Source organism: Andrographis paniculata, unplaced genomic scaffold (genome assembly GCF_009805555.1).
Source record: "Andrographis paniculata isolate CXL003 unplaced genomic scaffold, ASM980555v1 Contig22END, whole genome shotgun sequence".
Lineage (NCBI taxonomy): Eukaryota > Viridiplantae > Streptophyta > Magnoliopsida > Lamiales > Acanthaceae > Andrographis > Andrographis paniculata.
This window is the reverse complement of record NW_026137513.1, coordinates 4289374-4315910: the sequence shown is the minus strand read 5'-3', so window position 1 is coordinate 4315910 and position 26537 is coordinate 4289374. Positions and strand designations below refer to the sequence as shown.

The 26537-nt window shown below is 34.6% G+C and overlaps 6 protein-coding genes across 8 annotated transcripts; 4 read left to right on the top strand and 2 right to left on the bottom strand.

The window, feature by feature from the left end:
• The first annotated feature begins 122 nt into the window (after nucleotides 1–122).
• LOC127245671 (uncharacterized) lies at nucleotides 123–3261 on the top strand. Of its 2 annotated transcripts, none has more exons than XM_051266676.1 (8): nucleotides 123–283; nucleotides 799–1148; nucleotides 1576–1647; nucleotides 2088–2152; nucleotides 2238–2394; nucleotides 2497–2604; nucleotides 2679–2768; nucleotides 2868–3261. In XM_051266676.1, the coding sequence occupies exons 2-8, from the start codon at nucleotides 855–857 to the stop codon at nucleotides 3021–3023; spliced, it is 942 nt and encodes a 313-aa protein (XP_051122633.1). In that variant the 5' UTR covers nucleotides 123–283; nucleotides 799–854; the 3' UTR covers nucleotides 3024–3261. The 2 variants fall into 2 exon arrangements, with proteins under 2 accessions (XP_051122633.1, XP_051122634.1); XM_051266677.1 differs by lacking the exon at nucleotides 123–283 and adding an exon at nucleotides 375–664.
• A 347-nt stretch (nucleotides 3262–3608) lies between these two features.
• LOC127245480 (60S ribosomal protein L34-like) lies at nucleotides 3609–5550 on the top strand. The gene is made up of 4 exons (XM_051266393.1): nucleotides 3609–3775; nucleotides 3937–4016; nucleotides 5003–5112; nucleotides 5195–5550. Exons 1-4 carry the CDS (start codon nucleotides 3697–3699, stop codon nucleotides 5286–5288), a joined length of 363 nt encoding a protein of 120 aa, XP_051122350.1. The 5' UTR covers nucleotides 3609–3696; the 3' UTR covers nucleotides 5289–5550.
• A 1467-nt stretch (nucleotides 5551–7017) lies between these two features.
• LOC127245369 (protein FEZ-like) lies at nucleotides 7018–11752 on the bottom strand. Its single transcript, XM_051266201.1, has 4 exons — nucleotides 11731–11752; nucleotides 9554–10075; nucleotides 8387–8673; nucleotides 7018–7527 (listed from the first exon to the last, which is right to left on the bottom strand). Exons 2-4 carry the CDS (start codon nucleotides 9753–9755, stop codon nucleotides 7018–7020), a joined length of 999 nt encoding a protein of 332 aa, XP_051122158.1. The 5' UTR covers nucleotides 9756–10075; nucleotides 11731–11752.
• A 641-nt stretch (nucleotides 11753–12393) lies between these two features.
• Nucleotides 12394–15910, bottom strand: LOC127245479 (uncharacterized). Of its 2 annotated transcripts, XM_051266391.1 has the most exons (10): nucleotides 15512–15910; nucleotides 14999–15090; nucleotides 14678–14785; nucleotides 14478–14560; nucleotides 14078–14211; nucleotides 13944–13993; nucleotides 13771–13863; nucleotides 13523–13614; nucleotides 12739–12845; nucleotides 12394–12643 (listed from the first exon to the last, which is right to left on the bottom strand). In XM_051266391.1, the coding sequence occupies exons 1-10, from the start codon at nucleotides 15728–15730 to the stop codon at nucleotides 12602–12604; spliced, it is 1020 nt and encodes a 339-aa protein (XP_051122348.1). In that variant the 5' UTR covers nucleotides 15731–15910; the 3' UTR covers nucleotides 12394–12601. The 2 variants fall into 2 exon arrangements, with proteins under 2 accessions (XP_051122348.1, XP_051122349.1); XM_051266392.1 differs by lacking the exons at nucleotides 14999–15090; nucleotides 15512–15910 and adding an exon at nucleotides 14887–14926 and having other exon boundaries at nucleotides 14678–14789.
• A 2181-nt stretch (nucleotides 15911–18091) lies between these two features.
• Nucleotides 18092–22473, top strand: LOC127245439 (probable methyltransferase PMT2). The gene is made up of 7 exons (XM_051266319.1): nucleotides 18092–18442; nucleotides 19119–19773; nucleotides 19872–20082; nucleotides 20158–20452; nucleotides 20542–20922; nucleotides 21130–21207; nucleotides 21818–22473. The coding sequence occupies exons 2-7, from the start codon at nucleotides 19126–19128 to the stop codon at nucleotides 22041–22043; spliced, it is 1839 nt and encodes a 612-aa protein (XP_051122276.1). The 5' UTR covers nucleotides 18092–18442; nucleotides 19119–19125; the 3' UTR covers nucleotides 22044–22473.
• Nucleotides 22474–25215: 2742 nt separating this feature from the next.
• Nucleotides 25216–26537, top strand: LOC127245541 (protein PHYTOCHROME KINASE SUBSTRATE 1-like). The gene has a single exon (XM_051266503.1). The coding sequence runs from the start codon at nucleotides 25231–25233 to the stop codon at nucleotides 26452–26454; it is 1224 nt and encodes a 407-aa protein (XP_051122460.1). The 5' UTR covers nucleotides 25216–25230; the 3' UTR covers nucleotides 26455–26537.

Genomic DNA, 26537 nt, shown 5'->3' with positions numbered 1-26537 from the left:
TCTTTTTAAAAAGGCCAGGCCCAATAAGTACCATCTTAGGTCCATGTATAAAATCTTCTGCTTGTTGGGCCCATTGATGAAAATCAATGGACTTTTCGATATGATTAAAAAAGTAAGACGAAATGAGAAGGAAAGGAAAGGTCGACGGGAGAAGAATGAGTAAAACCTTGTAGTTGTTGAATATTGCCAAAATCCTACAAAAGCCAAATCCAGAAAGCGTGGACGCTCCTGTGATTCTTGATAATTTGCTTGGTCGTGGGCGATTCTCCTGTTCTTCGTTCAGGTATGATTAATCGTTTTGAGTTTTCCGGATTTATATTTATTGTGGCGTTGTTATTTATGCTGTTTATCTGTTTTACATATTATTGTTTAATTCGAATGCATTTTTGTGGATTGTATTGACCTTTGGTTTTGGTGTCCTGGGCTATAGAAATGTCTGATCCCGCAGCTTATGGCAGCGGTGATTGGAAGATTCCGTCGGTTTTTTGTAGGGGATTTCTCCGATGCCTAAAATTTGTGTGATTAGCGTTTAAATTTTGTTTTTTGGAGTTTAGGTTAGGGAAATTAGAGGCGCTTGCACCATTCTTTATCTGGGCTATATTGTTTTAGATTTTGCACTAAAGTGGCTTTTAGGTTAATTTGCAAGTTCGATGATCATAACTTTGTAAGTGGTGGAGGCATGACGGTTCATTAGATTGTGATTCTTTATGGAAAAATTTCTTATTATATTGTGCTTTCAAAAAAATGGAATAAGGTTACTTGCACTGAGTTCTATGCGTTTATGCTGATGTTGTTCAGGAATTCTTGTGGCTGTAAAATTTGTTCGATTTGGTGGTGGTATTCAGAAGGTGTAAATGGGTGAGCATTTGGCTGTGGATGTGAATGAGCTGGAGAAGTCTGAAGTAGTTGAGTCTAGTTCTCCGGATCCTCAGGCAGTTGGATGTCTTCGAACAGAAAAGAATCCTCAAACAGAGGGGTCCTCATCATCTATGGAGGCTAAAGACGGTAAGTCGGTGGTGTTAGTGGTGGACAGTGAGGAAGCAGATGAGGAGGCACCGTTGATAGGTACAGGTGAGTGCCGCATTTGCCAGGACGAGGATTCTATCACTAATTTGGAGAGTCCTTGTGCTTGCAGTGGGAGTCTTAAGGTGAATGCTTATGTTAATGCACTATTGTATGGGTTTGCGGATATTTGGTGTGTTTTAGCCTATATTATAGTATTGTTATGCATAAGCTTTTATATTATTGAAAAATGAGGTGGAATTGTGCTAGGGGTAAGCGGCAAAGGTTTCAAACTTTTAAATGCTAAAGGAAGAGGATCATTGTGTATATAAGGAGATCTGCAAATTTTTGGGGAAATAGAAACTTTTTTTTTGTTGGGTTTTAATTTTATAGGTTTATCTTTGAGTTCTTCGCTATATTAGGATAGTTTTGATTAATTCACATGTTCTTCTCAAATTATGTTTTGCTTGGTAAAGCTTTTCCCATCTCTCCCACAACATTCACGTGCCTTTGGACATTCATTTGCTCAAACGTTTTGTTTTATTATTTCTCTGAGAATCTATTTTTCTGCAGTATGCCCACAGAAAATGCGTTCAGCACTGGTGCGACGAGAAGGGAGACATTACTTGTGAGATATGCCACCAGGTATATGATTGCTCTTACTTCATGTCCATGGCGATTTGCTAAATATTTGCTTGCCCTGTTAATTTTCTGCATATTGAAATTCATATTTGCAAGATGCCTTTGGTTGATTCCGGGGAAGTTTCGATGCAGACCAGTTATGAAGTGGTATTTCTGTTGATAAAAAACTCAATCTTGCAACATAAAGATATATATAACTTTTCCATTAACGTGACATTAGGAGGGGTGTTTTTCTAAAAAATGTTATAATATGTTATGATATTGACAAATGTCTTTCTTTGTGAGAATTATGAAATAAATGTCTATGATCATATATGAAAAAAAATGAAGGTAGCAGAACCTTTTAGCGGTTTTCACACTCCCATGCTTCCTTGTTTGATTGTCGTCACACCATTTAATACTCGTTAAGAATCGATATGATGCATATTGCACCTGTTTTGCAGTCGTATCAGCCTGGCTATACCGCTGTTCCACGTCCGCCATCCAATGATACTGCCATTGATATTGGGTGAGTTTCCCTGACACTGCAACATTCCCTGTTCCATCATAGTCCATAGAAAAATTTTAATAAATCGTCTGTTTTTACTTTCTAGTGGAGTATGGCAAATCTCTGGTTCACCATTAGATGTGCACAATCCTCGATTTCTTGCGATCGCCGATGCCGAGCGTCAGCTGTTTGAAGCCGACTACGACGATTACAATGGAACTAACAGCAGCGGCGCAGCCCTTTTCCGCTCCACTGCACTGATCGTAAGCTATTTCGACATTCATTAAAGATTAAAGATCGAAGAACACACGATCATTAAATCTCTCGTAATAAAACTTTAAACCCTCTCTCGAATTCATTTTCAGTTAATGGCTCTTCTACTTCTGAGGCATGCGATGACGATCACCGACGGGGGAGACGGAACCGGAAACGGAGATGCAGATGGAGAGGAGGATGCATCGACTTTCTTCTCTGTAAGTTTTGATCTCTGCTGTCACTCTCAACATATTTTATACGACTACGACTTATTACACCGCAATAAATGCAGCTTTTCTTGCTCCGAGCTGTCGGTTTTCTCTTACCCTGCTACATTATGATTTGGGCCATCGGTATAATGCAACGTCGCAGGCAGAGACAGGTATATAAAGCTCTATTACAATTTTTTTTACTTCATCCCACCGAATATCATTGAAACTATCTAACATTCGAACAATAACACCGTTCTTACAATGACTAGGAGGCTGCGGCACTAGCAGCGACGCAGTTTGCATTTGTTGTTCAGTCAGCACAAAGCAGAGGCCTTCTTGTTGCGTCGACTCCGGCAACGGCGACGGCAACGCCTCCACAAGCGACGCCGCCGGAGACTGCTGCGACGCGATCGGAAGATAGTTGATCAAGCTGTATGCCTGCCATTAATCAAGTTCTTGTAATGTGCAGATGAGAAATTAAAGATCAAATGTCTTGAAAGATTGTTGCTTTCTTGTTTTAAGCCTGATTATTACATGTTTGATGTTTGTATACGGTATAAGGTTGTACTATGAGTTCTACATTTGATGCGCAGGTTGTGTGCGCTTTATCAACATCCCTTATAAGTTGGAAATAATTGTTCTGTTCTTTTTTCTGTTGTAAAATTGGGCTTAATGGATCGCTTAAAAATTGATTGATATTTATTTATTATAAATAATAGATAAATCTATTAAAATAATAAGAAAAATAAAAAATAGATGTATGATGTAATATATATATATTTTAAATTTTTGGATAAATAATAAATTTTTGGAAAAATCGCTGAACAAACACTACCTAGTATGAATAAGAAGATGGGTATAGGGGGAGATTGGTTTGGGCCTAACGCTTATTGGGCTGTGTGGTCGCCCCAACAGATAAGAGGACTAAAATAAATCCTGACCGTTGATTGTTTTGTTCTAGAAAGAGAGAAGATCTCAGCCGTGTATTAGTAACAATAGGAAAAATATATGCTGTTAAATACCTCGCCTCGCTCCTGAGAGTCGCCGCTAGGGTTTCTCTTCACCGCCGCTGAAGCCGAATTCGCGATTTGAGAAAAGATGGTTCAACGGCTGACGTACCGGACGAGGCATAGCTATGCCACGAAATCCAATCAACACAGGATCGTGAAGACTCCCGGTAATCTTCTCTTTAGTGAAAAGAATCCGCTGCGGTTGTTTGTGTGCTGAATTTTATGTGATTCGAGATTTCCATTGTTTGGGGATTCCATTTGTGTTGAAATGATTCTGTGATTTGGTTGTGTTTAATCGGTTGATTTTGCTTTTTTGCGTGAAAAATAGGAGGGAAGTTGGTTTACCAGACCACTAAGAAGAGGGCAAGCGGTCCGAAGTGCCCTGTTACTGGCAAGAGGATCCAAGGGGTATGTTGGATAACGTTTTATGTAGCGATTCATCTTCTTTGCTATGTTCTTTTGTTCCTTGATTTGGTGAATATCTGTTTTAGAGTATGTATGTAGTCCCTTTGTTGGATCAGTTCTTAGAATCTATATGTTACTAAATATTGAAAAGCACTAAAGCTCATTCTAATTGCCTGCAGTATGGAAGTGTATGCTCCATTACAGGGATGCTTATTCTTTCAAAATAAAATAATTGCTTGGGTTATGAGTTCAAGTATTTATTTATGTTTGAATTGCTTGATGCAACCTGGACGTTCTTATACTAATAGTAAATGTTTGCCCTAAATACTGCATTACTACTGCGCAAGCAGATGTTGGCAATGGTGCAATTGTAAGATTGATTTGTTGTTAAAATTTTATGGTGGATCATTGGATACTGTATGTCTCCAAAGAAATTAGTTGCTCGGCATTATAGTTAACTGAAGCATTCATTTATTGGGTAGTCTGTTATGGTCATGCCTTTAGTTCTTCCTGTGTCTCTCTGTTTGGTATGATCTTGAATGTCATCTGAAAGTGTAGTTCCAGAAGACAAATTGATTTATGTGGATCCCTGTAATCCTCGAGCATTCTATTCCTGGTGATCTGATTCTGGAGGTTCTTGTTTAAGCAACAGTATTCTCTTGCTAAATTTTCTGGCAGATACTTGCATACTGTATAGATTTCCAAAGAAATTAGTGGCTCGGCATTATAGTTAACTGAAGCATTCATTTATTGGGTAGTCTGGTATGGTCATGCCTTTAGTTCTTCCTGTGGCTTTCCGTTTAGTATGATCTTGAATGCAATCTGAAAGTGTAGTGCCAGACAACAATATATTATGTAGACCACATTGAGTGGCAGTAATCCTTGAGCATTTTAATTTTTACCTGGTGATCTGATCCTGGAATTTCTTGCTTCAATAGTAGTATTATGTTTTACGCTTACAACTGATTAACGTCGTTTTATATGGGCAGATCCCTCATCTTAGACCTGCTGAGTACAAGAGGTCAAGATTACCCAGGAACCGAAGAACTGTCCACCGTGCTTATGGTGGTGTTTTGTCTGGTACTGCTGTGAGGGAAAGGTTGGGGTTTCAATTCATAATTCATATGTTTCTTTGCATAAAAGCTTTCAAATTTGTAATATTTGTTTCTTGGATTTTGAAGGATCATTCGAGCGTTTTTGGTGGAGGAACAAAAGATTGTGAAAAAGGTTTTGAAGATTCAAAAGGCGAAGGAAAAGGCTTCTTCCAAGAGTTAAAGTGGTGAGAGAGTTTTCAAACACCCGATTCGGAGTATGAAGAGTTTGTATTGTGAGGTTTAAAAGCTTTATTACAGTATTTTCCCTGCAATCTTTGAAATATGGCATTTTAATTTTGGGAGTTTCTCTCTGCTTAGTATGTTTTTTTTTTTGTGTTTCTTTAGCTCTTATCTTGCAACTCATTGATAGGACCCTTTCATGCAATTTTGAAATTTTACTTTCACTATATAATCGTTTTGGTCATGACTACCCTTCCCTTTAATTGATCTGTTTATTTATTTAAAATTTTCACTTTGTTGTCCTCGAAGATTATCTATTGACTGCCTCAATCAGTTTTTACCTCACATGCTTTAATGGTGATTAAATCAACAAATATGATCAAATTTTGTGAGAGAATATTTGCATTTGGTCAATTTTGAATCCTAAAATTATCAAATCAAGTTTTTACCTAACCTCATTATTGCACTTTCTATTTGACCCAAAGAAACTATATTATATATACGTTTTTAAACAGACATAAAAAAAAAATTCGAACAGTTTGCAGTAATAAAGAAGGATTCTGTCACTTAGGCTGTTTAGATATATTACACACATATATATATGTATATATATTTGAAGGTTCTGTTGTCATTATCTGAATATATTACTTGAATTTTGTTTAGATATATACAAATATACATGTAAATAGATATATGTATATATATTTGAAGGTTCTGTTGTCATTATCTGAATATATTATTTAAATTAAAATTTAAGTAATAGTCAAATAAAAATCAAATAAGCTTTTTATCTGAAATATATATACAAAAAATTTCATTATATATTATTTTAATATTAAATTTCAACTAAAGTTTTTAAAATCCAATCAAAAGAAAACAACTTAACAAATTAATCATCAAAAACAAACCCAAGATTGTAAAAGCATTCATATTGGTCCGACATAGAGCTGTAAACGAGCCGAACAGAGTCGAGTTTGTCATGTTTGAGCTCGATTCGTGTTTGTTCGTTAAGATATATGAGTTGAAATTTTTGTTTGAGCTCGGCTCGATTAACAATTCTTTTGTTTGTATTCGGCTCGATTCGGTTCGTTAAGAGAAATTTTATTTTATTTATTTAATTTTTAAAAAAATTAAATTTAGTTAATAATAATTATAATTTTTATTAATAAATTTGAATAAAAAATAGAATGAAATATAATATTTATAAAGATATATATACTTATTAAATATAAAATTATTAATTTAATTTTTTTAATAAATACTATCAAACGTTTGCAAATAACCTCGAGCTCGTTTGTGAACATAACGAGCTAAAATTTATGTCGTGTTCGGCTCGTTTAGCTTAACAAACGAGCTCTTAGCAAGCTCAAACGAACCGAATCGAACCGAGCGGAGCTCGCTAACAAAAAAAAAGAAAAAAGAGAAAAGCTCTTATCTGAATATGCCCTAATATCCTCCAATTTGCCTTTCAAAGTACAATAGAGGTTTCAATAACTCTAATTTTTAAATACATACATGCTGCTTCTTTATCTTATATATATATATATATATATATTGATGATTTCTTGATTTTGTGCAATAATAAAAATCTATATTTAAGGTTAGATGAAAAAACAAATGCAAGAATATCAAACTTCATTACAACAAGAATCAATCCAAAAAAAAAATGAAAAAACCTTAACATGCCTATCATCTATTGCAATTAATTAAACTCGATTTGCAGACATGCATCACCCAAACCATAATGAGCCATATAAAAGAGACCAAACTGCAAGATCCTCTATGTGATCAATTTCCTGTCCCTTTACTAAGGTTGCCTCTTCTGTTCCCTGTCCATGATTGTTCACTAATTCCATGTTGTCTTCCGACGCCATCGAAAACACGTAATCGTATCGATCAAGAGGCATGCCAAACTCAACACTACTGTCTGATCCATTTCCAGGGTTTCCCAACACAGAGTTAGACATGTCCAGTAGCAATGAGGAAGCATCATTTACGACGCGCTTTTCGGGTCGGGGTTTTTTATTATTGTCCGAATTCGAGCTAGTCGATTTCGGAGAGAAGCTACCAAAGATTGAGTGATGCATGTCTGAATGATTATTATAAATTATCTCAACATCATTGCCATTATTAAGGTTAGGGTTTTTGATGTTTGAAGCATCAAGAATTGGTGTAACCACAAATCCCCTTTGTGCTCGAGAGTTTGCTTTCTTGAATATCCTGCAAATTGCCCATGCTTCCTAAGAATACACAGAAAATAAATAAATTAATAAATAAATGTTTAAATTACAAATTATATATATATATGAGACTATTAGAGTAGTGATTAGGGATAGTCAACATTGATTAGCCCTAATTAGCACATTAAATAAGAGATATAACATATTTTGTTCATCATTTTTTTTTTCTTTTAGTAACATGACCGGATGAATATTATTACTAAAAAAAAATAAAAAAATGTCTACATTCACATCATATATATGTATATTTATTATTCATAAAAATTAATAATTCAACATAAAATGTTGTTTTTTACTCCCTTCATGCAGTAAAATTAGACCACTTGGGTCTGGCACGGAGATTGAAAGACGAACACTTTAGTGAAAAAGTGATAGTAGTTGAGAATATTTTTGAAAATTTAATTAGAAATTAAAGTAAGTGAAGAGATACTGTAATAAAATTAATTAACTGTATTTGTTGTAAATAAGTGTAGTAATAATTAAACATTAGATTTGTTGACTTTGTCAAAATTAGTAATGAGATAAATATAACCGACTGACTAAAAAAGAAAGTGTAATAAATTTGGTCAACAGAAAGAGTATTTTAAAGTCATTATTTTCTATACTTAATAGTATAAAAAAATAATATAACCCCAAAAGTGCTAAGTGCATACACTAGTTTCAAATTTTTATACACTGTTTGTTTGAATATATATATATATATTTCATATGCTGAAAGTGTAGTGTATTGTGTAAACTATTATCATATGATGTTAATTTATATATTGTATTTATATTAAGAATCATATATTAATAATGATTAATATTTTACGTGATGCGGTGTGCTATCAACATTATATATATATATATATATACTTACATTTGGAGGATTGATGTAATCTTTGTGTGAGGAAGTAGAAGGAAGTCTGAATTCATGCATCATCCAATCTGTCTTGATTCCCTTTGCAGCTCTACCTTTGTAAAAGACAAGAGACTTCTTCAACCCAATGCACATTTTTGAGCCCTGAGAAGAGTAGATTGGCCTGTCAGTTCCGGTGGCTTTCCAAAACCCGGCTCCGGTCACGCGATTCGGCCGCGGGCTGTTTCGATATTTCCTGTCCCTCGGACAGTAGAAGTACCACTCTTTTTCTCCACTTACAGCCATTTCTGGACATACATATCATATGTAATTCCAATCAGACGAGAAATATATATAGAGTAAACTGATTTTTTTTAGTCCCATAATTAGAAATATATATATATGTAATAATTCTTATAATTGAAGGTTATCTTAAAATAAGTCTCGTAAGTAAATTTTTTTTGTATATTTAATTCCCCAGAGCGCCGGATAACTGGTATCCGTCATGTCAGAGTCACCTGGCGGATACATGAATAATCTTTATTGTTTTAGTAGAAATACCACTCTTTCTCTCCACTTACAGCCATTTATGGACATGCATATGTATGCAATAATCAGACAATAAATAAATACAGCTGTTTTTTTAGTCTCATAATTGCACCATTTATTATTTTAAACATGTAACTAGAGGTTATCTTAAAATAAGTCTTGTAAGTAGAAATTTTGCGCCCATTTAGTCATTCGTAGTCAGAGATGCATGTGTGGCATGCCGGAGGACAATTGTTCGCCAGTTGGATAATTTTTATATTTTTTTAAGGACTAAATGTGCAAAAAAATAATTCTAATTGTGGAACTATTTTAAGACGCTCTCTAGTTATAGAATTAAAAATAAACTATAAAAATTATTCATGTGTCCGCTAGGCGGCTCTGAGTTGGCGAACACGTGTCCTTCAGTGTGCCACGTAGGCATCTCCGGTGCCGGAGGACTAAATATACGAAATTTTTTTTACTTACGAGACTATTTTAATACAGTCACTAATTACGAGACTAAAATTATAAAATGGTAAAAAAAAAAAAAAAAAAAAAAGGACAATTTACCAATAAATATATAACCTTAAAAAACTCTAATTTAGTGTATATATATATGTGTGTGTGTGTGTGTAAAATGATCATCAATTAATGAATTACTTGGAAGGTCCCAAGGATCGTATTTGTAGATGTCGAGCTGTCTTATGAGCTGAATTGAAAGAGCTTTGTGTTGGATCTTCCTCCTTAGGTAAAACCCTACAAGTTCTTCATCTGTCGGATGGAATCTGAACCCTGGCAGCAGCAGCTCATCGTCATCATCACAGTATTCTTCAATATTTAATCTTCCTTCTTCTTCTTCCATATTCTTACAATGTAAGGAGATAGTTATATGTTCTAGAAAAGAGAAACTTGTAATGACCAATCTGATTAATAGAGGACTTAATTTATTCGATCTGCAACAAATTGCTCAAAACCCTCGACAGGAGTTAAAACCAGAGAGGCAAAGAGGAAGACGAAGATGAAGGGAGCAGTGATCAGTTAGTAATATATATATATACTATATATGGAGGCAGGCAGGCAGGCAGGCAAGAAGCATTCGTGGATTCCGAGGAGCGAAGGATCAGCCGCCTTTTCTGGCGGTGACTTTAATTTTCACAGTATGATTTTGAATTCCTCTCATGCCTGTGTTCATATATATATATATATGCATATATATCAAGAAAACCCTAAGTCAAGAAGAAAGTACATATTTGTAAGATTGTATATATATATATATATATGTTAATGTACTGCGAATTAATAAGTAATCTTCTGATTAATTGAAATTAGTTTCGACAAAATAAGCTTCCAACTGGTTCCAAGTTTATCAATAATTAATATATATATTATTGAGTTTGTGTGTGTAGTTTGGGGACAAAAAAACCAACTCCCAATGAGAAAGTCTCAATATATATATATATAGTTAATTAATTATAATAATTAATATATGTGAAATTCTAAAACAGCTGCTGCTGCCACTATCTTCTATTCCAATATATATTCCTCATTAACCTTCTATTCCCACTGACTTGTCAGAATTTGACTTATAAACTAGTTTATTATCACAAAATGTTTAATTATTTTAAGCTTACAGTCTCTCTCTCTCTCTCTCTCTCTCTCTCTCTCTCATATTATATATATCTCTATATATAATTACTATAAAATCTCATTTCAAGATTATAATGAATTTAATTAGCTGCCATTCCTATATTCAAAAGAAAGGCTCCACAAGTCATCTCTTGACAGTAATTACATATATATATATATGTATACATTAATCTTGTGTTCAAATAAGACATATGTTTAATTTGGATCTTTCCCAAAATTTATAGACAGGTTTAAGATTTGATTTTTTCAGCTGTTTGGGAAGCAGAAGTCAATTTTCTTGGATGTTGTAGCCCCTTTCTGGCTTTGGAAATCCAGGAGGGCATTCATGGATTTCCCCAAATATATATATATATATATATATTTTCTTGTTTCTTGAGAAGCAATTATGCAATCCCTGTTTTAATTTCTCATCATAAAAGTTTGAGTTTTTTCTTGCAAAACTTTGAAATTTCAACCAATATTTAAATCTTGTTTTCTCGTACCAAAGTAGCTTTCCCCCAATTCCATGTCTTGAATTTGGATGGCAAGAAATTAAAGCTGAGTGATGAGTTATAACCCTAAATTAAATGTGGTATGAATGAATACTTTTATATAGATATTATATATTTGTACGAGTCAAATGCAAAATCTTGTTTAATTAAATAATTAATTTAATGAGGGCAAACCCCAAGAATCCTAACCCTCGTTTGGAGCCTTTCTTGTCTTGTAATTTGACTTGCATGGATTTTGCTTCCCAACCGTGCAATCTCAATCAATGTGTCCATATTCATATTGCATTCTACTTAGCCTTCCTATATAAATTCTGAAAATTTTCAGAATAATAAAAAGTTACTACTCCCTCCGTCCCAAAAGAATTGTCTTATTTTTTTATTTTTGTTCGTCCCAAAACAATTGTCTTGTCGTCCCCACTTTATAACAAAATTATTCATACTTTTTCATACTATCCATAATTATTACTCTAACAAACTCTTTAAAATTGTTCAAAAAAACAATGGCATTTTAGTCATTTACATTCTATTTTATCATATTAGTATCTAATATGATATTCTTTTTGTTGGAAAAGTTTATGCAATTTTTATTGGACACATATACTAAAAAGTAATAATGTTATATTGCTACACATAGTTCGCCTAGTATGACTGGCATGTCAAGCCTAATTTGAAGAGTATTAAATTCAGTCGAGGATTTACCCGGATAACGACTGCGGATTCCTGCATCATAAAAAAAAAATAATAATAATAATGTTATAATGCTAAACCAATATAAAAAAAATATAGACATAATTTTAACTCAAGGAGAAAGTATTTTGCGAGAAAAATACATATATATTTGGTGTAATATTTTTTAAATTTATTGTCGATAAATAGCACTCCCGTCTCCAAAAAAAATAAATAAATTACCTATTTGTGTACTTTTGATTACCTTTTCTTTTTAATAAAAGTATAAAAATATTTTAGGAAACAAACCAAAAAGAAAAATAAGTCCAACAGAGGAAGTATTATAAAATATTAAAAAATGTCTATAAACAGAATTTAATACTCTCTTCCTCGTATCTCCCCAAGCATCCTATGCCTCACTTGTAAGAAATCACATCAACTAACAAGTCAAACACACCCCATAAATAAATAAATAAATAAATTTTTTTGAAGAAAAGAAAATTGCTTGATTGCACGCACACAGTACATGTGGATTCAGAGAAGAGGTAGGAAAGGAAAGATTGTAATGTTAGGACATGTATAAACATATATATATATATGTATGTATTGTTTCTTTCAAAGATTTATTACCAGCATATGGAGGAGCTAAAATTGCACAAGTTTCAAACCTTAAGGAAACCAACGTAATAATAAAGGTAGTCAAAACAAGATCTCTATTTGCACACAACTAAACTTCTCCAACATGTTCCTCAACAATTTAAATTTAAATATCACATTCTTGAGATTCAAATTCCTAACAATGACACTTTTATAACAGATACAGATCATACTCTGCAACAGTTGTTAAATTAGATTTACAAAATGGTTGCAGCAGTGTTTATGTCTGATCTTTTCGATCATATCATCAATAAGCTTGTAATAATTCCTTGATATCGTACCCTTGGAGCTGCAGAGACAACAGCCATGGCCAGCAATCTTAATTATTGTCTACGGCATTCAGTAATTAAACTCAGTACAACATTGTTCGAAGGAGACGATTACCTGAAGGAAGGTGAGGAGCAAGATAACTCCCGAGTTCCAAAAGGCGTGAATCGTGATGGGTGTCAGAAGGTTACGCGTTTGGGCGTAAGAAAACCCCAACGCAATTCCTACATAGTCAAAGCATAACTTATGTAATAAAAGGTATTAGACATTCGCAATCTACTATCTGCTTAAAAATTTACTCTTTTTATTTCTGTAACTTCATTTTACTTGAACGTAAATTATATAACACCCCTATGTGAGTAGAAATGCATAAAACACTTTATGTTTTATTTATTTCGTAAAATCCCATTATGTTAATGTAAATTTTGCACGGAATACCCTCCTTGTGCAAAATTGATGTTTGATTTTAAATAAAGACCTAAATTACCGAAGTTTATCTTAAATAATATTTTAATAAAATAAATAAATAAATAATTGATCAATCATTTACTTTTATAGTAATTGTAAAAAATCAGATAACAATTTATCTCGATAAAAACTATAAAATAAATGATTAATTAATCATTACTTATTTATTTTAAAATTTTTATTGAAGATATTTTACATTTTTTATTTGTATAAAACTTGAGTAATTTAGGTCTTTATTTATAACCAAACATCAAACATCAGTTCTAGACAAAAGTTTTAGACAAAGAGAGTGTTTCGTGGAAACTTTACATTGACACAAGAGAATTTCACACAATAAATAAAACACAAGGTGTTTTGTGCATTTTTACTAAAACACATGAGTATTATATAATTTACCCTTTTACGTATATAAAATTTTAAGTCGATAAGTTACCAAGAACAAACAGCTGAGGAAATTCTCCGGGAGTGAGGTGTGCTACTGCAAATACAGCAGCACTAAGAAGTACGGCGAGCGGCGTCGGCAACCTGCCAGAAATTGGTAAACAACAATCAGTAAAATAAACTCGAACAGTCTAACTAACATCTTGTCAAAACTACTGCCAATGGACCTTATTAAAATTCACAGAGCCATTAAAGCACGACGAATAATTATAAACCAGACAAAGATGCGTAAAAGAATACCATTTGGTCAGCGAGACCATGAAAAACCCTCTAAATACAGTTTCCTCGAGGATTGGAGCAAGCACCCCTGTAATGCCCACCAAGCAGGCGGTGCTGCATTTGAAATTTAAACCCATTCAGCAAAATACCACAGCCGAAAGGTAATAAAATTTGAAGGTCTTAGGAAGTGAAACCTGATGGCTGAAGATCCGATCAATGGAAGTAAGCGGACAAGGGCATCTGTCTGTATCGAATTGAAAGATATAAATACAATCATTGAATACCCAAACAAATTTACGACTAGTAATGCCCAAACCTATATTCAAACCTCTCTCTGTGGTGTTTCACCGCTGAAAAAAGATAATGCAAATCCTGTCAATGCAATAGCAGCTAGAGCTCCACCAAGACCGACTCCAGCCCATAACAACCAACCTTTCTGAAGATTGAAAGGCTCCCTCCAATCTGAATCACAGATTGATTTATAAATCAGCCAGGGTTGACCGTCTCTCTATGAAATTTACACTCGTAAAATACTCTTTTAAGTAATTACTCATCACTGTAACAAAAGTGCCCAACATCCAAATATGCAGCAAACTAGTATGCATAACTAGCACTTCACAAGGCGCCCATGTATATAGAAACAATAAAGCATCATGTATGTACTTCTGAATTCATATTTAGGGATGTAATTTCCTTGCAGAAATGATGCATATAAATATGTTCATTACCGTATTGATATATATCGTCTGGAAGGGGAGAAAATGACTTTGTCAGACTGTAGAGTACTGCAAGAACCACTGTAGTTGCAATGCTACAAGAGAGGGCGGATCAAAGTAAGGGTAATGTATACGTGTGAAAAGTCTCGGGCTAGAGGTGATACTAAAAACCAGAGCAAAACTAAAGCTGAAAATGATTCTTAGTTTCTCACCCTTGGTCTAAAAACAGAATTTCAGCCTTTTGATCCAAACTCAGCTCTTCCACTTTAAGGCCCGAGTATTGTAATGCTACTGCCTCAATCAGTCCTGTCAAAACAAAACTGTCTGAAGACCTAATTAGATTTTCCAAGAAAATCAGACTTTAACCAAAACAAGAAAAAGAACATAATACGCCAGTAAATAGAACTCAACTCTTACATACATGACCTAAGGCCTCCCATTTTCATGGCTAATCCCAACACTATTTTGATCTTGCATAATTAGTCGGAATTTATTCTACGTTGCAATGTAGGACAATACATGACTAAATGCACCTCAATCCACATGCAAGTGAAGTCAGAGAGATTGTCTGCCAATTCCAGGGAACTTCCCATCGTTTCAATACTGGCCAATTTAATCCCTTATCCTGTAAAAGCACAGTCAAAACCACACAGATATACAATCACCTGAATTTTACACAATATAGCAATGAAAAGGAAATGGAATTGAAATGAAATTATGAGATGGAAGTTCAAATGGCCTTATATTGAAACTGTTAATGAAAGGGCTTTCAAACTAAGCTCCCATGGAGTTAAATCCTTTATGATTTCAGGTTTGCATCTCCATTCTATAAATCAAGTGTCCTATTGAACCTGATTGTCGTCCAAGTCTCTCAATATCAAACAATTTTATCTCAAATGAAAAGTTATGGCTACTATCAATCACTAAATCCAATTATGTAAACAGTAAATTCCTGTTCACCTGATCAAGTATAAATGGCCCCAGGAAAATTTCAATACCCTTCTCTCCCCCCTTTTCCAAAAATTAAATGCAAGCAGAGAGCTTACTTTTGTAGCAGATTCTTCAGGCGTATTGTCCTTGTAACAGCGAATGCTACAGAGCCCCCGCTTGCTGGTCACTCGAAGCTTCAGAGGACGTGTTAATGGCAGAAACTGGAGTCCGGGAGACACTTTGAATCGGATTCTAAACGGGGAGAAAAGCTTCGGCGAACTAGACAGACGAGTCAACGACGAAACCGTAACCGATGTGTACAACGTTAATACCATTTTCAGGGATCAAAATGGATTCCCAATTTCAGTCCGACACGAACGGGTTTTCATACAGCAGCGAATTCGTAGAGGATAAGATCAGATTTCCGCCAAATCGCCTGAAATTTGCACGAAAATGGGGAAAGCAGTAAAGATTACACGATGGTTTCCGTTCCCAGAAACCTATGGTGGGTAGAAATTTTGCCCAATTCTTAGAATATTCGAGAAACTGATATATCGATGGGCCCAAAAGTAACAAATGGGCCGAGACGGCCCAGAAAGTTTAATGCACCGATTGATGTACAATGTTCGCTCCATAAGGTACAACTGAATTTGCAAAAATGGACAGATGGTCAATTGCATTAAAACCTATCCAAATGGAATATATCTATTTGATGATGACTTGAAAATAATAATAATAAATAAAAATACATGTATTTATAGAACAATGAAATTAATACAATTATGGCAACGTGGCATTTAATTCAAGCCTATATACTAATTATTTAAATTTAGTTTGGAACATATTTGATAACACGGTACAACTAGGACACTAGATCCTGGTGGACCATGAACACATCAATTGCAAATTTGAATGGATCCTGACCGTTGATCGGAGGATGTCAACGCGTTAACGTCAAATCAATCAACGGCGGGGATCCAATGATGTTCGTAGGCCGACAATCATGATTGTGTGTCGCGTCAGTCTTGGTCCGTGTGGGCTCAAACCACGACTTTATCACGATTGTGCTAGAGTCGCTAGAACAAAAGTTCTTTTTTTTTTATTTAATTATTATTATTAAAAAAAATGCAAAAATCTGATGAATATCGAACAAATATTTAATAAATAGTTGTTTTATTTGAAATTTGTAATAAGAGAAAAATAAAATAAAATCAGTCGATTTAGGGCAACTAGTGGCATGGGTAGGCTTGTTCAATCGGTTCGAGATAAAATCAAAACACAATTGTCTCAATTATGGTTTCGTCTCGTTTTTTGATGGAAAAAATATCTGGTTTGGACTATCTATTTATATATATATATATATATATATTAATTTGATTTTATTCAAAAATTGCAAATTTTAATTTTGAATATATTTAGGTATGTATTTATTTTTTTTGTAAAAAAATATTAAATGACAATTCAAATATAAAGTTAAGAGTTGTTTTCTTTTATATATATATATAATTTTAGAGTTAAATGTATTTAAATAAATATTATGAATTTGATCTTTCTAACATTTTCAATTAAAATGAATATTGTTTATTTTTACATTTTTTAACAAAAGTATACTACTATTTGTTTTTAAAAACGTCGTAATAAAATATTATTTAAATAAAAATTTAAATTTAACGCTTAATCTCAAATAAGTTTTAATTTACAATCGAACAAATTATATACTTTATCCGTATTATAAGAAAGATATCTTTTTTATTTTAAATCTAAGGTATTATTTAGTATCTATCTAAAATAATTAATATCATTGCAATTTTCAATATATGATATTATATCACACAATCTAATATGACATTGTTATTTTTTTTTTTTCAATAAAAATCCATATAATACTAATATTGAAAAAAAATATGTACAAAAAGCAAATGAGACTGATTTTATGGAAAGAATTTAATATATTTTTTTGACAATGATAATTTAATAAGAATTTATTAGATTAACATAATAAATTTAATAAATAATTAAATTAAAAAAATTAATATTTCTCTATTCATCAAATATATATGTTTATTTTGATTGAACATGAATTTTAATGGATATTATCTATTTTGAAAAATATACTAATGAGTTAATAAAAAGAGAAAAAAAAGTATAAATTAAATGTATATATAATTGTGGTATTTTTATAAATAAATATAATTTTATGATATAAATTAAGAAATACGTGAGAATTATTTAAAATTTTCATTTTTTGTAAGACAAAAGGAAAAAAAACATAAATTTGGTAGAAGGATAAATTATAAAAAAATATTGATCTATTGAAAAAAATATACTATTTTTTTTTTCTCACAAAAAATATTATATTAATTTTTTTTAACCAATTATAAAAAAATATTGATCTATTGAAAAAAATATACTAATTTTTTTTTTTCACAAAATATATTATATTAATTTTTTTAAACCAAACTCAAAGAAATACACTCATATTTCCTATAATATTACTCCTTTTTTTTTTTCTCAAAAGAAAAAACGAAAAAAGAATGGATGATCGAAACCGAACGATCTTGATTCAATTGCGATTCCGGTTTGAATCGGAACAGAAGGTTCAAAATTGGCGAACCGGCCGGTTCGGAAGCGATTGGGTCAAGCCTACTTGTGAGTTGTGGGTGGGTGTACATATTTGATGTTCGTGTTCCCCATGAGAGAAAGTTTCCATTTTTCCATGATTAGCGCATTAAATATCATGTAAATAAATTAAGACCAAGATCTATTTGCCGTACGACGTGTTGGAGAGGGGTCTGCGTGGTGCCTGCATCTATTCTATATAATTGATGTATTTGTAATTGTATTCTCCTCCATGTGGCTAAAAGCGGGGCGCATTGAATTCTTCTGCATCACAGCATTGGGAGAGATCCCGGGGTGTCTAGCGGGTAGGTGAGCAAGGGTTAGGATCTTCGATCGTTGTCAGCCGGATCTGTTTGTTATTGGGCGATTTCGGAGTGCAGGCGATAGGATTGCGAGGCGGGCTTTCCAGATCGTTAAATTAGGGTTCGGTACGTATGTGATTTGACGCTTTTAACTTGATTTGTCTACTTAAAAATGGAAAAAAAAAGAGAAATTTTGGTATTGTTTTGCATTTAGTGGCGTTGATGTGTTGTTTTTGTACTGCTTTCTTTTTAATGGCCTGAATAAGAACTAATAATCGAGTGAATTTGACGCCGGATGTTCGAATCTAGTTGGAGTATGACTCGATTTGTTTAATGTTTTGTCTTTTTAAGGAAACCGATAATTGGAATCTTGCATAGATTGAGTATTGATGAAGGGATTTTGGCGTGATCTTGCTATGTTCTGTTGGTGGATCTAATTTTTTATTCCTTTGTACGAACGATGATGGTCTGGTTGGTTGAATCTGTAAGAACATCTGTATTTGAACTACAAAAGCTGAATGCTTGATGTTTTAGCTTCTTAGGTCTGCTCTTGTTCTATTTGTGAATGATTGGTATTTGGTAATACGATGTTAGATCTAATTTGTCCACTGCTTTCTTCGTCAGTTGCTCGGAGATGGATCCAATATGGAATTAAATGGGAAAAATATTATCTGTATAATTAATGAATTTGCATATTCATGTATTTGAGCAACACTTTTGTTAAGAACAGACAAAGAAGGAGAAAGGGCAGTGCCCATTGATCATTTAGGATCAGCTAATTCTTAGTCCAAATTTTTTGCAGGCCTGCAATGGCGAACAAATTTGGCAGTGGGGACAACAGGACGAGGAGTTCTGTGTCTATTTTCATAGTAGCTGGTTTGTGCTGTTTCTTCTATCTGCTCGGGGCATGGCAGAGGAGTGGTTTTGGAAAGGGGGACAGCATAGCACTGGAGATGACCAAGAGTGGAGAAAACTGCAACATTCTTCCAAATCTCAATTTCGAAACCCATCATGGGGGTGAAGCTGGGGTGATCGACGAGTCTGATACTGAGGTGAAGGTGTACGAGCCATGCCAGCCTCAGTACATTGATTATACGCCATGCCAAGACCAAGGGCGAGCAATGACTTTTCCAAGAGATAATATGATCTATCGTGAGAGGCACTGCCCTTCTCAAGAAGAGAAGCTCCATTGCCTTATCCCAGCTCCTCAGGGATATGTAACCCCCTTCCCATGGCCTAAAAGTCGGGATTATGTGCCCTATGCCAATGCTCCGTACAAAAGCCTGACAGTGGAGAAGGCAATTCAGAACTGGATTCAGTATGAAGGCAATGTGTTCCGATTTCCAGGTGGAGGAACACAGTTTCCTCAGGGGGCTGATAAGTACATTGATCAGCTGGCTTCGGTTCTACCAATTGAAAATGGAACTGTGCGGACTGCGCTGGATACTGGTTGTGGGGTACGTTGAAAAGCCTATATTAAAATCTTTCCAGTAACTTCGGCAATTTTCTATTAAGTTCCGAGTGTTTGCATTTGTTAAACATCTTCTTGTTGTAGGTTGCTAGTTGGGGTGCATATCTGTGGAGTAGAAATGTTATAGCAATGTCTTTTGCACCTCGGGATTCACATGAAGCCCAAGTCCAATTTGCCCTTGAAAGGGGCTTGCCTGCTGTAATTGGCGTTCTTGGAACAATAAAAATGCCGTACCCTTCTAGAGCCTTTGACGTGGCACATTGTTCCCGCTGTCTTATACCATGGGGAGTAAATGGTAATAATCAAATTTTCAGTGTCATTTTTGTTTCTACTTTCTGGTTTTTCATTGAGCTATACTTTCTAATTGCAGATGGTCTATACATGAAGGAGGTTGATCGTGTGCTTAGACCCGGTGGCTACTGGGTGCTTTCAGGTCCTCCAATCAATTGGAAGACTAACTTCAAGGCATGGCAACGCCCTAAGGAAGAACTTCAGGAAGAACAAAGAAAGATCGAAGAGGTAGCCGAGCTTCTCTGCTGGGAGAAGAAATCCGAAAAAGGTGAAATTGCTATATGGCAAAAGACCATGGATTCTGCTTCTTGTCTTTCCAAACAACAAAGCTCTGGCGCACCAATCTGCAAATCTGAAGATGCTGATGACGTCTGGTGTGGATTTTAATAGTCGTGTTGATTTCAATAATAAAGTGTTTCTGGTGACGTCATACCTAAAACTTTTTCATACTTATTTTGGTCAGGTACGGGAAAATGGAGGCCTGCATCACTCCATACAAGGCTAATGGCGATGTTTCTAGTGAGATTCTCAAACCATTCCCCGAGAGGCTGAATTCAGTTCCTCCAAGAATCGCTAATGGTGCTGTTTCTGGAGTTTCGGTTGAGGCATATCAGGAAGACAATAAGCAATGGAAGAAACACGTCAGTGCTTACAGAAAGATTAATAAGCTTATCGACACTGGAAGGTACCGCAACATCATGGATATGAACGCAGGGTTGGGAGGTTTTGCTGCTGCACTTAATTCTCCAAAATTTTGGGTTATGAATGTCATGCCCACGATTGCGGAAAAAAATACTCTCGGTGTTATTTATGAACGAGGACTGATTGGAATCTATCACGACTGGTATCTTTCTAACTCACTACTACTATTCTTTTTGCTTAATTAGATCGCTCAACTTGACAATAAAGATTGTGGGTTGGATTGATATCTGATTTAGATCTCCGAGCTAAGATATGACATGGGATTCACAAGATTTCATTTTTAACTTAGAAAATTGGTTTTTTCAGATTAAGATTTTTGGTTTTTATTTGTTTTGCTTGTTTGGATTAGGTGTGAAGCCTTCTCTACATATCCGAGGACGTACGACCTCCTTCATGCAAATGGTCTTTTTAGCTTATACAAGGACAAGTAAGTATACATTATCCCTTTCGTCATCTGATCTATACTATTCTCTCCGTTCGAGCTTTTAATGCCTTTTCGTCTGGGTATGAATATTGAGAAATTATAGTATTTTTAGATAAAAGGTAAAACAGATGTATTATGAGAAATTTAGTAAATAGTTGATAAAAAAATAGTGGAGCAAGTAGAAGAATAGTGTCAAATTGATTATTATTTGTTAGAGTAGAAATAATAAAATTGCGAGTGGATAAAGTGTTTTTACTATAACTGCATTGTACATAAATTTAGTGGACAATCAAACAAGAAAAACTGGCATAATTGTCCCGAACGTACAGAGTAATTCCTTCGAATGTACGTTGTAATATTGGCAATGATAGATTTACACACTCGCTACACGGGATAATTTAGAAAATTTCCACTTTTTTAATGTAATGAAGCAAATATGAGATATTGCGACCAATGTTATGAAACAATGCGGAATGTATTTATTGCGAAATTTGTTTCGTGTAAGAATGATTGGGAAGCTAATAGCTGTGTTATGCTGATATCATGTGTTGTTAGAACATGTCGAATGTGTTGCAAGATAACATAATGAATAATGGTCCGACTACTTGTCCAGGTGTGATTACGAAGACATTTTGTTAGAAATGGACCGAATCCTGCGGCCAGAAGGTGCAGTTATTCTCCGGGATCAAGTCGACGTGCTTGTCAAGGTCAAGAAAATGATTGCAGGCATGAGATGGGACTCCAAACTAATGGATCACGAAGACGGCCCTCTCGTCCCGGAGAAAATACTCGTCGCTGTAAAGCAATATTGGGTCAGCAATTCCACTTCCGCCCAGTGATAAGACCCGGAAAAACACGAATGCTCCCGTCGCTACTTCCGAGCGGCAATCGTTCGATTCCCTTATAATATTATTTACTCCCCCGGAAACATCCGGAAGACGGGTTTTGCCCGGCGATTAGCTTGCCACGGAACGACGACGGTATTGGGACGACGGTGATGATTCCAGCTTACTTAGCCATGGATACTGCAGTAAGTTATAGATTGTTTTATCTTTACTGTAACTTTAGTGTTACCATCGCCATTATTATTGTTTCTTTCTTTTGGTTTTTTGGGAAAACAGAACATTTTTAAGTGTTATTTGTTGGTAAGTTATCATTTTGTCAATCTCTCTCATATAAACACTTCTGAGAAAACAATGTGAATCATGTCTTTTCCCGACAGCGGGTTTGAATGGTCTTACCAATTACCATGTCGACATTTTTGGTGGATTGTATTGTACTGAGAGATGGTTTGTGAATGAAGATGGTGGGTGGGAATTCATTTCAGAAGCCCCATTTGTGATGATCAAGAAATGGCAAGAAACTAAATTTATTACAACAAAATTATGATGATCAAGAAAAGACACATCCCTTTGGCAAGAACCTAAATTTATTACAACAATGAACAGAAAAACCACTGTGGAGTTAAGAAAGGAGACAAGATTGATGTCAAATTCACAGCAACAATGTACACTACACTAGGCTCAAATTCATTGCCAAAAGTTGTTTGTTTGGTGATCATGTGGCCATTCCTGAAAAGGGCTACTGTGGGTTATATTTGTTTTTATTTTTATTTTATTTTCTTTGTCTGAAAATGGATAGCAAAGCCAGACCACATGCAGGCATTGGCATTGCAGAATGTAATGATGATGGGGCTCAGCAGCAGGGAGGTGATTCTTGGGAGGTGACGGGACCTCCAACTCCCACACCAATCCGGCCATTCATTAGTCATTACATGATTGGGAGCTGGGTGCACCGGGAGCTCCTGAGAATGGAGGCCTTGGTGATGGTGGAGGCCGTTGTTATTGCTGTTGGTGACGATGATGATCCATTTTCAAATATTTATACCAAAATTAATTAATTAATTAATGTTGTAAAGTGATGAATTGGTGCAGATATGACAAGAGCTTTAGTGTAATCAATAATTAGAAGTCCATAAAAGCAGAAAGCAACAAGGTAGGGAATAAGGATACATGTGGTTATTAGTCCTAACTCCACTCAAAATCCAAAATTACTATTTCTTAGTTCGTTACGAAATTATTTACTTGAAGAATAATAAATTCAGGTTTCATGTCATAAGAAAAAAAAAAAATTACTTCTTGCATCTATACAGTTTATGAAAAAATAATCTAAATTGAACATGAATTTTGATAAATATATTACTAGATTAATTTATTGTCATATAAAATAATATATTTTGAAAAATATGCAAAGGAATTAATGAAGTAATTTTTTATTTTTTTTTAAAAAAAATTAAATGTAAAAATAGTAATAACATGATATAAATAAAGATAAAAATACATATCTTTTTATTAAAAAAAATGGGAAAGAAACATAAGTTTAGTGGATACGGATGGGGTCTCAATTCGTGTTTTTGGGTGGTGTTCGTGTCGGGTTGAGCCATGGAAATAACAAAAAAATTGTCAATCTGAACCCGACCTGAATCCGAAATTTGACCTGAAACTCTAGACCCGAACACGACACAAATTCTTTCAGATCGGGTTCAGGTTGACCTGAATTAGTTTCAGGTCACCCGAAACCCGAACAAATCCGATACGAACTCGACACGAAACAGACCAGGAAATTTAAAAAAAATAAATTGACCTAAAAAATATCATTTTTGTTTTAATTTTTATATTATTTTATATTTAAAATATTATAAATTAAAATAATAATAAAAAAAAAAATTCAGATCAACCCGAAACACGAAATCCAAAACCTAACCTGATTTTTATATTTCAGGTTATTAAGTCAACCCAAAACACGACCCAAACACGACACGAATTTTTTTCGTTTCAGATTCGAATCGACCCAATTTTTTTCAAACCCGAACCTGAAAAATTTCAAGTCGAACGGGTTCGATTTTACGGGTCGGGTTTACTTTAACACCCCTAGATATGTGTATCATTTATTGAGCCGAAAAAGGTGGCTGAGTTAGTATTATAGGACGATGGATGACTTTTTCGAATAATACTAATACGGAGTACTTTTTTTAGTTGAATATGTCATACAAAATTTACCAATTTGGGAATTGGATTTTAAATATATTATTCATCAAATTTTTTCTTTCAAAAAGATATCAAACCATAACACTTATTTTTCATTTTTTTATATTATATTAAAAATTTATTTTACATTCAAAACATCAAATCAACACCTATTATATCGCATCATACAACTATTTAAATTCAAAATTTGTACTATTCAAATCTCAATTCAAAATTCAAATCCAAAAACAAATACAACCCTAGTATGTTATTGTATTCGTGTCAAATTTACCGAGGGCATTCAAAAGGTATACATTATTAAAAAATTTAATCATTAGTCAAATTTATACTTAATTTATACTCCCTCCATCCATTTACAAGGGTTACATTTACTTTTGGTGCGGTATTTAAGAAATAATAGTATTTTAACTATAGTGAGTAGTTAAAAGTAGTGTAAATAATGTGATGTAAAGTAAAAGTATTTATAGAAAAAAATAAGATATTTAATGAAATGTAAACTTTGTAATTGGACGTTCAAAACAGAAACATGTAAACTTTGTAAGCGGACGGAGAGAGTATTTAATTTTGTTTGTCAAACTAATATGCAAATATAAATTAATTCTTCTACATACATTTTTTCTAAAAATATTAATATATTATACACATTCATTATCTTCACAATTATTTGTACTTTAACATAAATAAATACTGATTCAAATTATTTTACAAATCAAACACACATTCATTTCAATATTATTTATACTTAAATGCACAATAATAATTTTGTTACTATACTTACACAATTATTAATGTATATACTCCTATTTTTATTTTATTTTAAATACTTTTTCTATTCTTAAAATTTTTTCCAATTCGTTATCTATAGATTTAACTAAATAATGAATTTAATACCACCTGAACTTTCAAATATATTCATATAAATAAATAAATAATCTTTGCAGCATAACTTCTCCCTCAAAGCTGATTCACTTTTCTATCCATGGCCGCAAAAATGTCTACTCCTGCAATAATCTTGACTTCCTCGTCCATGTCCATTTCAGATCCGCCGGAATTCAAGAAGAAACCTTTATTCCCGGCGGACTTGGGTGGCGCCGCCGCCGCCGCCGCCGAAGAAACCTTCGTCCTCAAATTAGGACTTCCCACCTTAAACGTCGACAACAACGTTTTTCTTCAAAAAAACGCCCCCGTCGTCGATGATCCAGAAATCGACGTTTTTGATGCCCAGAAATATTTCAACGACGGATTTAAGATCAATCGAAGCCCCAAAAAAATCGATCCCAACGAATTGCCGAATGATCGTCCCTGTAAGAACGACGGTCCGCCAGCGCCGCCGATGAAAATTCCGACACTGAGAAGTATCCGGTCAGAATCGAGCACCAACAGCCGGAGCGCGCTGTTGTTTAGCAATCCGAGGAATTTTCCGACGAGGAAATCCGTCGGAAAGGGCTTTCTTTCAAGCATTGTCTGCAATTGTTCTTGTACTGACCGGAATTCCGTCGACGTTGATGATTTTAGCGACGGCGCCGCCGCCGCCGCCGCCGTCAGGAAGACTGTAAAAATGGAGGAAGGAAGAGTGGGGAAGAAACTCAGCGTGATGTCGTCTTGGCGAGAAATTTCAGAAGGTTTCAAAATTCCTTCAAGTGAAATTAAAGACGGCGGCGGCGGCGAAGACAGCGACGGCAGCTCCGACTTGTTCGAGATTGAAAGTGTGTGCGGCGGCGGCGGCGGGGGGAGATCTTTGCTTTCCAGGCAGGCTTCCGACGGCCTGTCGGGTTGTTACGCGCCGAGTGAAGCGAGTATAGAGTGGAGCGTCGTCACGGCCAGCGCCGCCGATTTCTCCGTCGTGTCGGAATCGGAGGAGTTAAGATTCGGCGGCGCCGGCGATAGAGTCATGATTCGGAAAGATCGTGATCAGAATTCGAAAATGAGCTCGTTCCCCAAATTACGTCCCGCCATTCTTTCCGGCTGTAAGAGTCAGAAAGCTGTGAGCGTTGCCGGAGATGCGCACAGGGCTAATAGTATGCTTCACAAGAAAACGAAGGCGCCGGCGCCGGCGGTATCTCCGGCGACAGGATATCGTGATATTAATGAGAATAAATTGGGAGTATTATGTGCAAAAATCAGGCCTCAATCATTGGACATGACCACTGCTGGACGTGTTCTTCCTCCACAAAATTCGTCGTATAATTATTTAATTAATTAATTAATCTCTGTTGGGTTAATGATGTTTGATTAATGTTGTTGTTGTTTCTTTTAATATATATAAAATTAATTATATGTTTGTCT

Excerpts from the sequence above, each read along its gene's own strand:
- LOC127245369 (XM_051266201.1), bottom strand. The coding sequence starts at position 9,755 with ATGGAAGAAGAAGAAGGAAGATTAAATATTGAAGAATACTGTGATGAT. Across the intron at positions 8,674-9,553 it reads CGATCCTTGGGACCTTCCAA|AAATGGCTGTAAGTGGAGAA; the intron begins GTAATTCATTAA and ends ATGTATGTCCAG. Across the intron at positions 7,528-8,386 it reads ATTACATCAATCCTCCAAAT|GAAGCATGGGCAATTTGCAG; the intron begins GTAAGTATATAT and ends GTGTATTCTTAG.
- LOC127245480 (XM_051266393.1), top strand. The coding sequence starts at position 3,697 with ATGGTTCAACGGCTGACGTACCGGACGAGGCATAGCTATGCCACGAAA. Across the intron at positions 4,017-5,002 it reads CTGGCAAGAGGATCCAAGGG|ATCCCTCATCTTAGACCTGC; the intron begins GTATGTTGGATA and ends TTATATGGGCAG. Across the intron at positions 5,113-5,194 it reads GGTACTGCTGTGAGGGAAAG|GATCATTCGAGCGTTTTTGG; the intron begins GTTGGGGTTTCA and ends TGGATTTTGAAG.
- LOC127245541 (XM_051266503.1), top strand. The coding sequence starts at position 25,231 with ATGGCCGCAAAAATGTCTACTCCTGCAATAATCTTGACTTCCTCGTCC.
- LOC127245439 (XM_051266319.1), top strand. The coding sequence starts at position 19,126 with ATGGCGAACAAATTTGGCAGTGGGGACAACAGGACGAGGAGTTCTGTG. Across the intron at positions 19,774-19,871 it reads CGCTGGATACTGGTTGTGGG|GTTGCTAGTTGGGGTGCATA; the intron begins GTACGTTGAAAA and ends TTCTTGTTGTAG. Across the intron at positions 20,453-20,541 it reads GAAGATGCTGATGACGTCTG|GTACGGGAAAATGGAGGCCT; the intron begins GTGTGGATTTTA and ends TATTTTGGTCAG.
- LOC127245671 (XM_051266676.1), top strand. The coding sequence starts at position 855 with ATGGGTGAGCATTTGGCTGTGGATGTGAATGAGCTGGAGAAGTCTGAA. Across the intron at positions 2,605-2,678 it reads ATGCATCGACTTTCTTCTCT|CTTTTCTTGCTCCGAGCTGT; the intron begins GTAAGTTTTGAT and ends CAATAAATGCAG. Across the intron at positions 2,769-2,867 it reads AACGTCGCAGGCAGAGACAG|GAGGCTGCGGCACTAGCAGC; the intron begins GTATATAAAGCT and ends TACAATGACTAG.
- LOC127245479 (XM_051266391.1), bottom strand. The coding sequence starts at position 15,730 with ATGGTATTAACGTTGTACACATCGGTTACGGTTTCGTCGTTGACTCGT. Across the intron at positions 14,786-14,998 it reads TCACTTGCATGTGGATTGAG|TTTTGTTTTGACAGGACTGA; the intron begins GTGCATTTAGTC and ends GTCTTCAGACAG. Across the intron at positions 13,864-13,943 it reads ATCGGATCTTCAGCCATCAG|CACCGCCTGCTTGGTGGGCA; the intron begins GTTTCACTTCCT and ends TTTCAAATGCAG.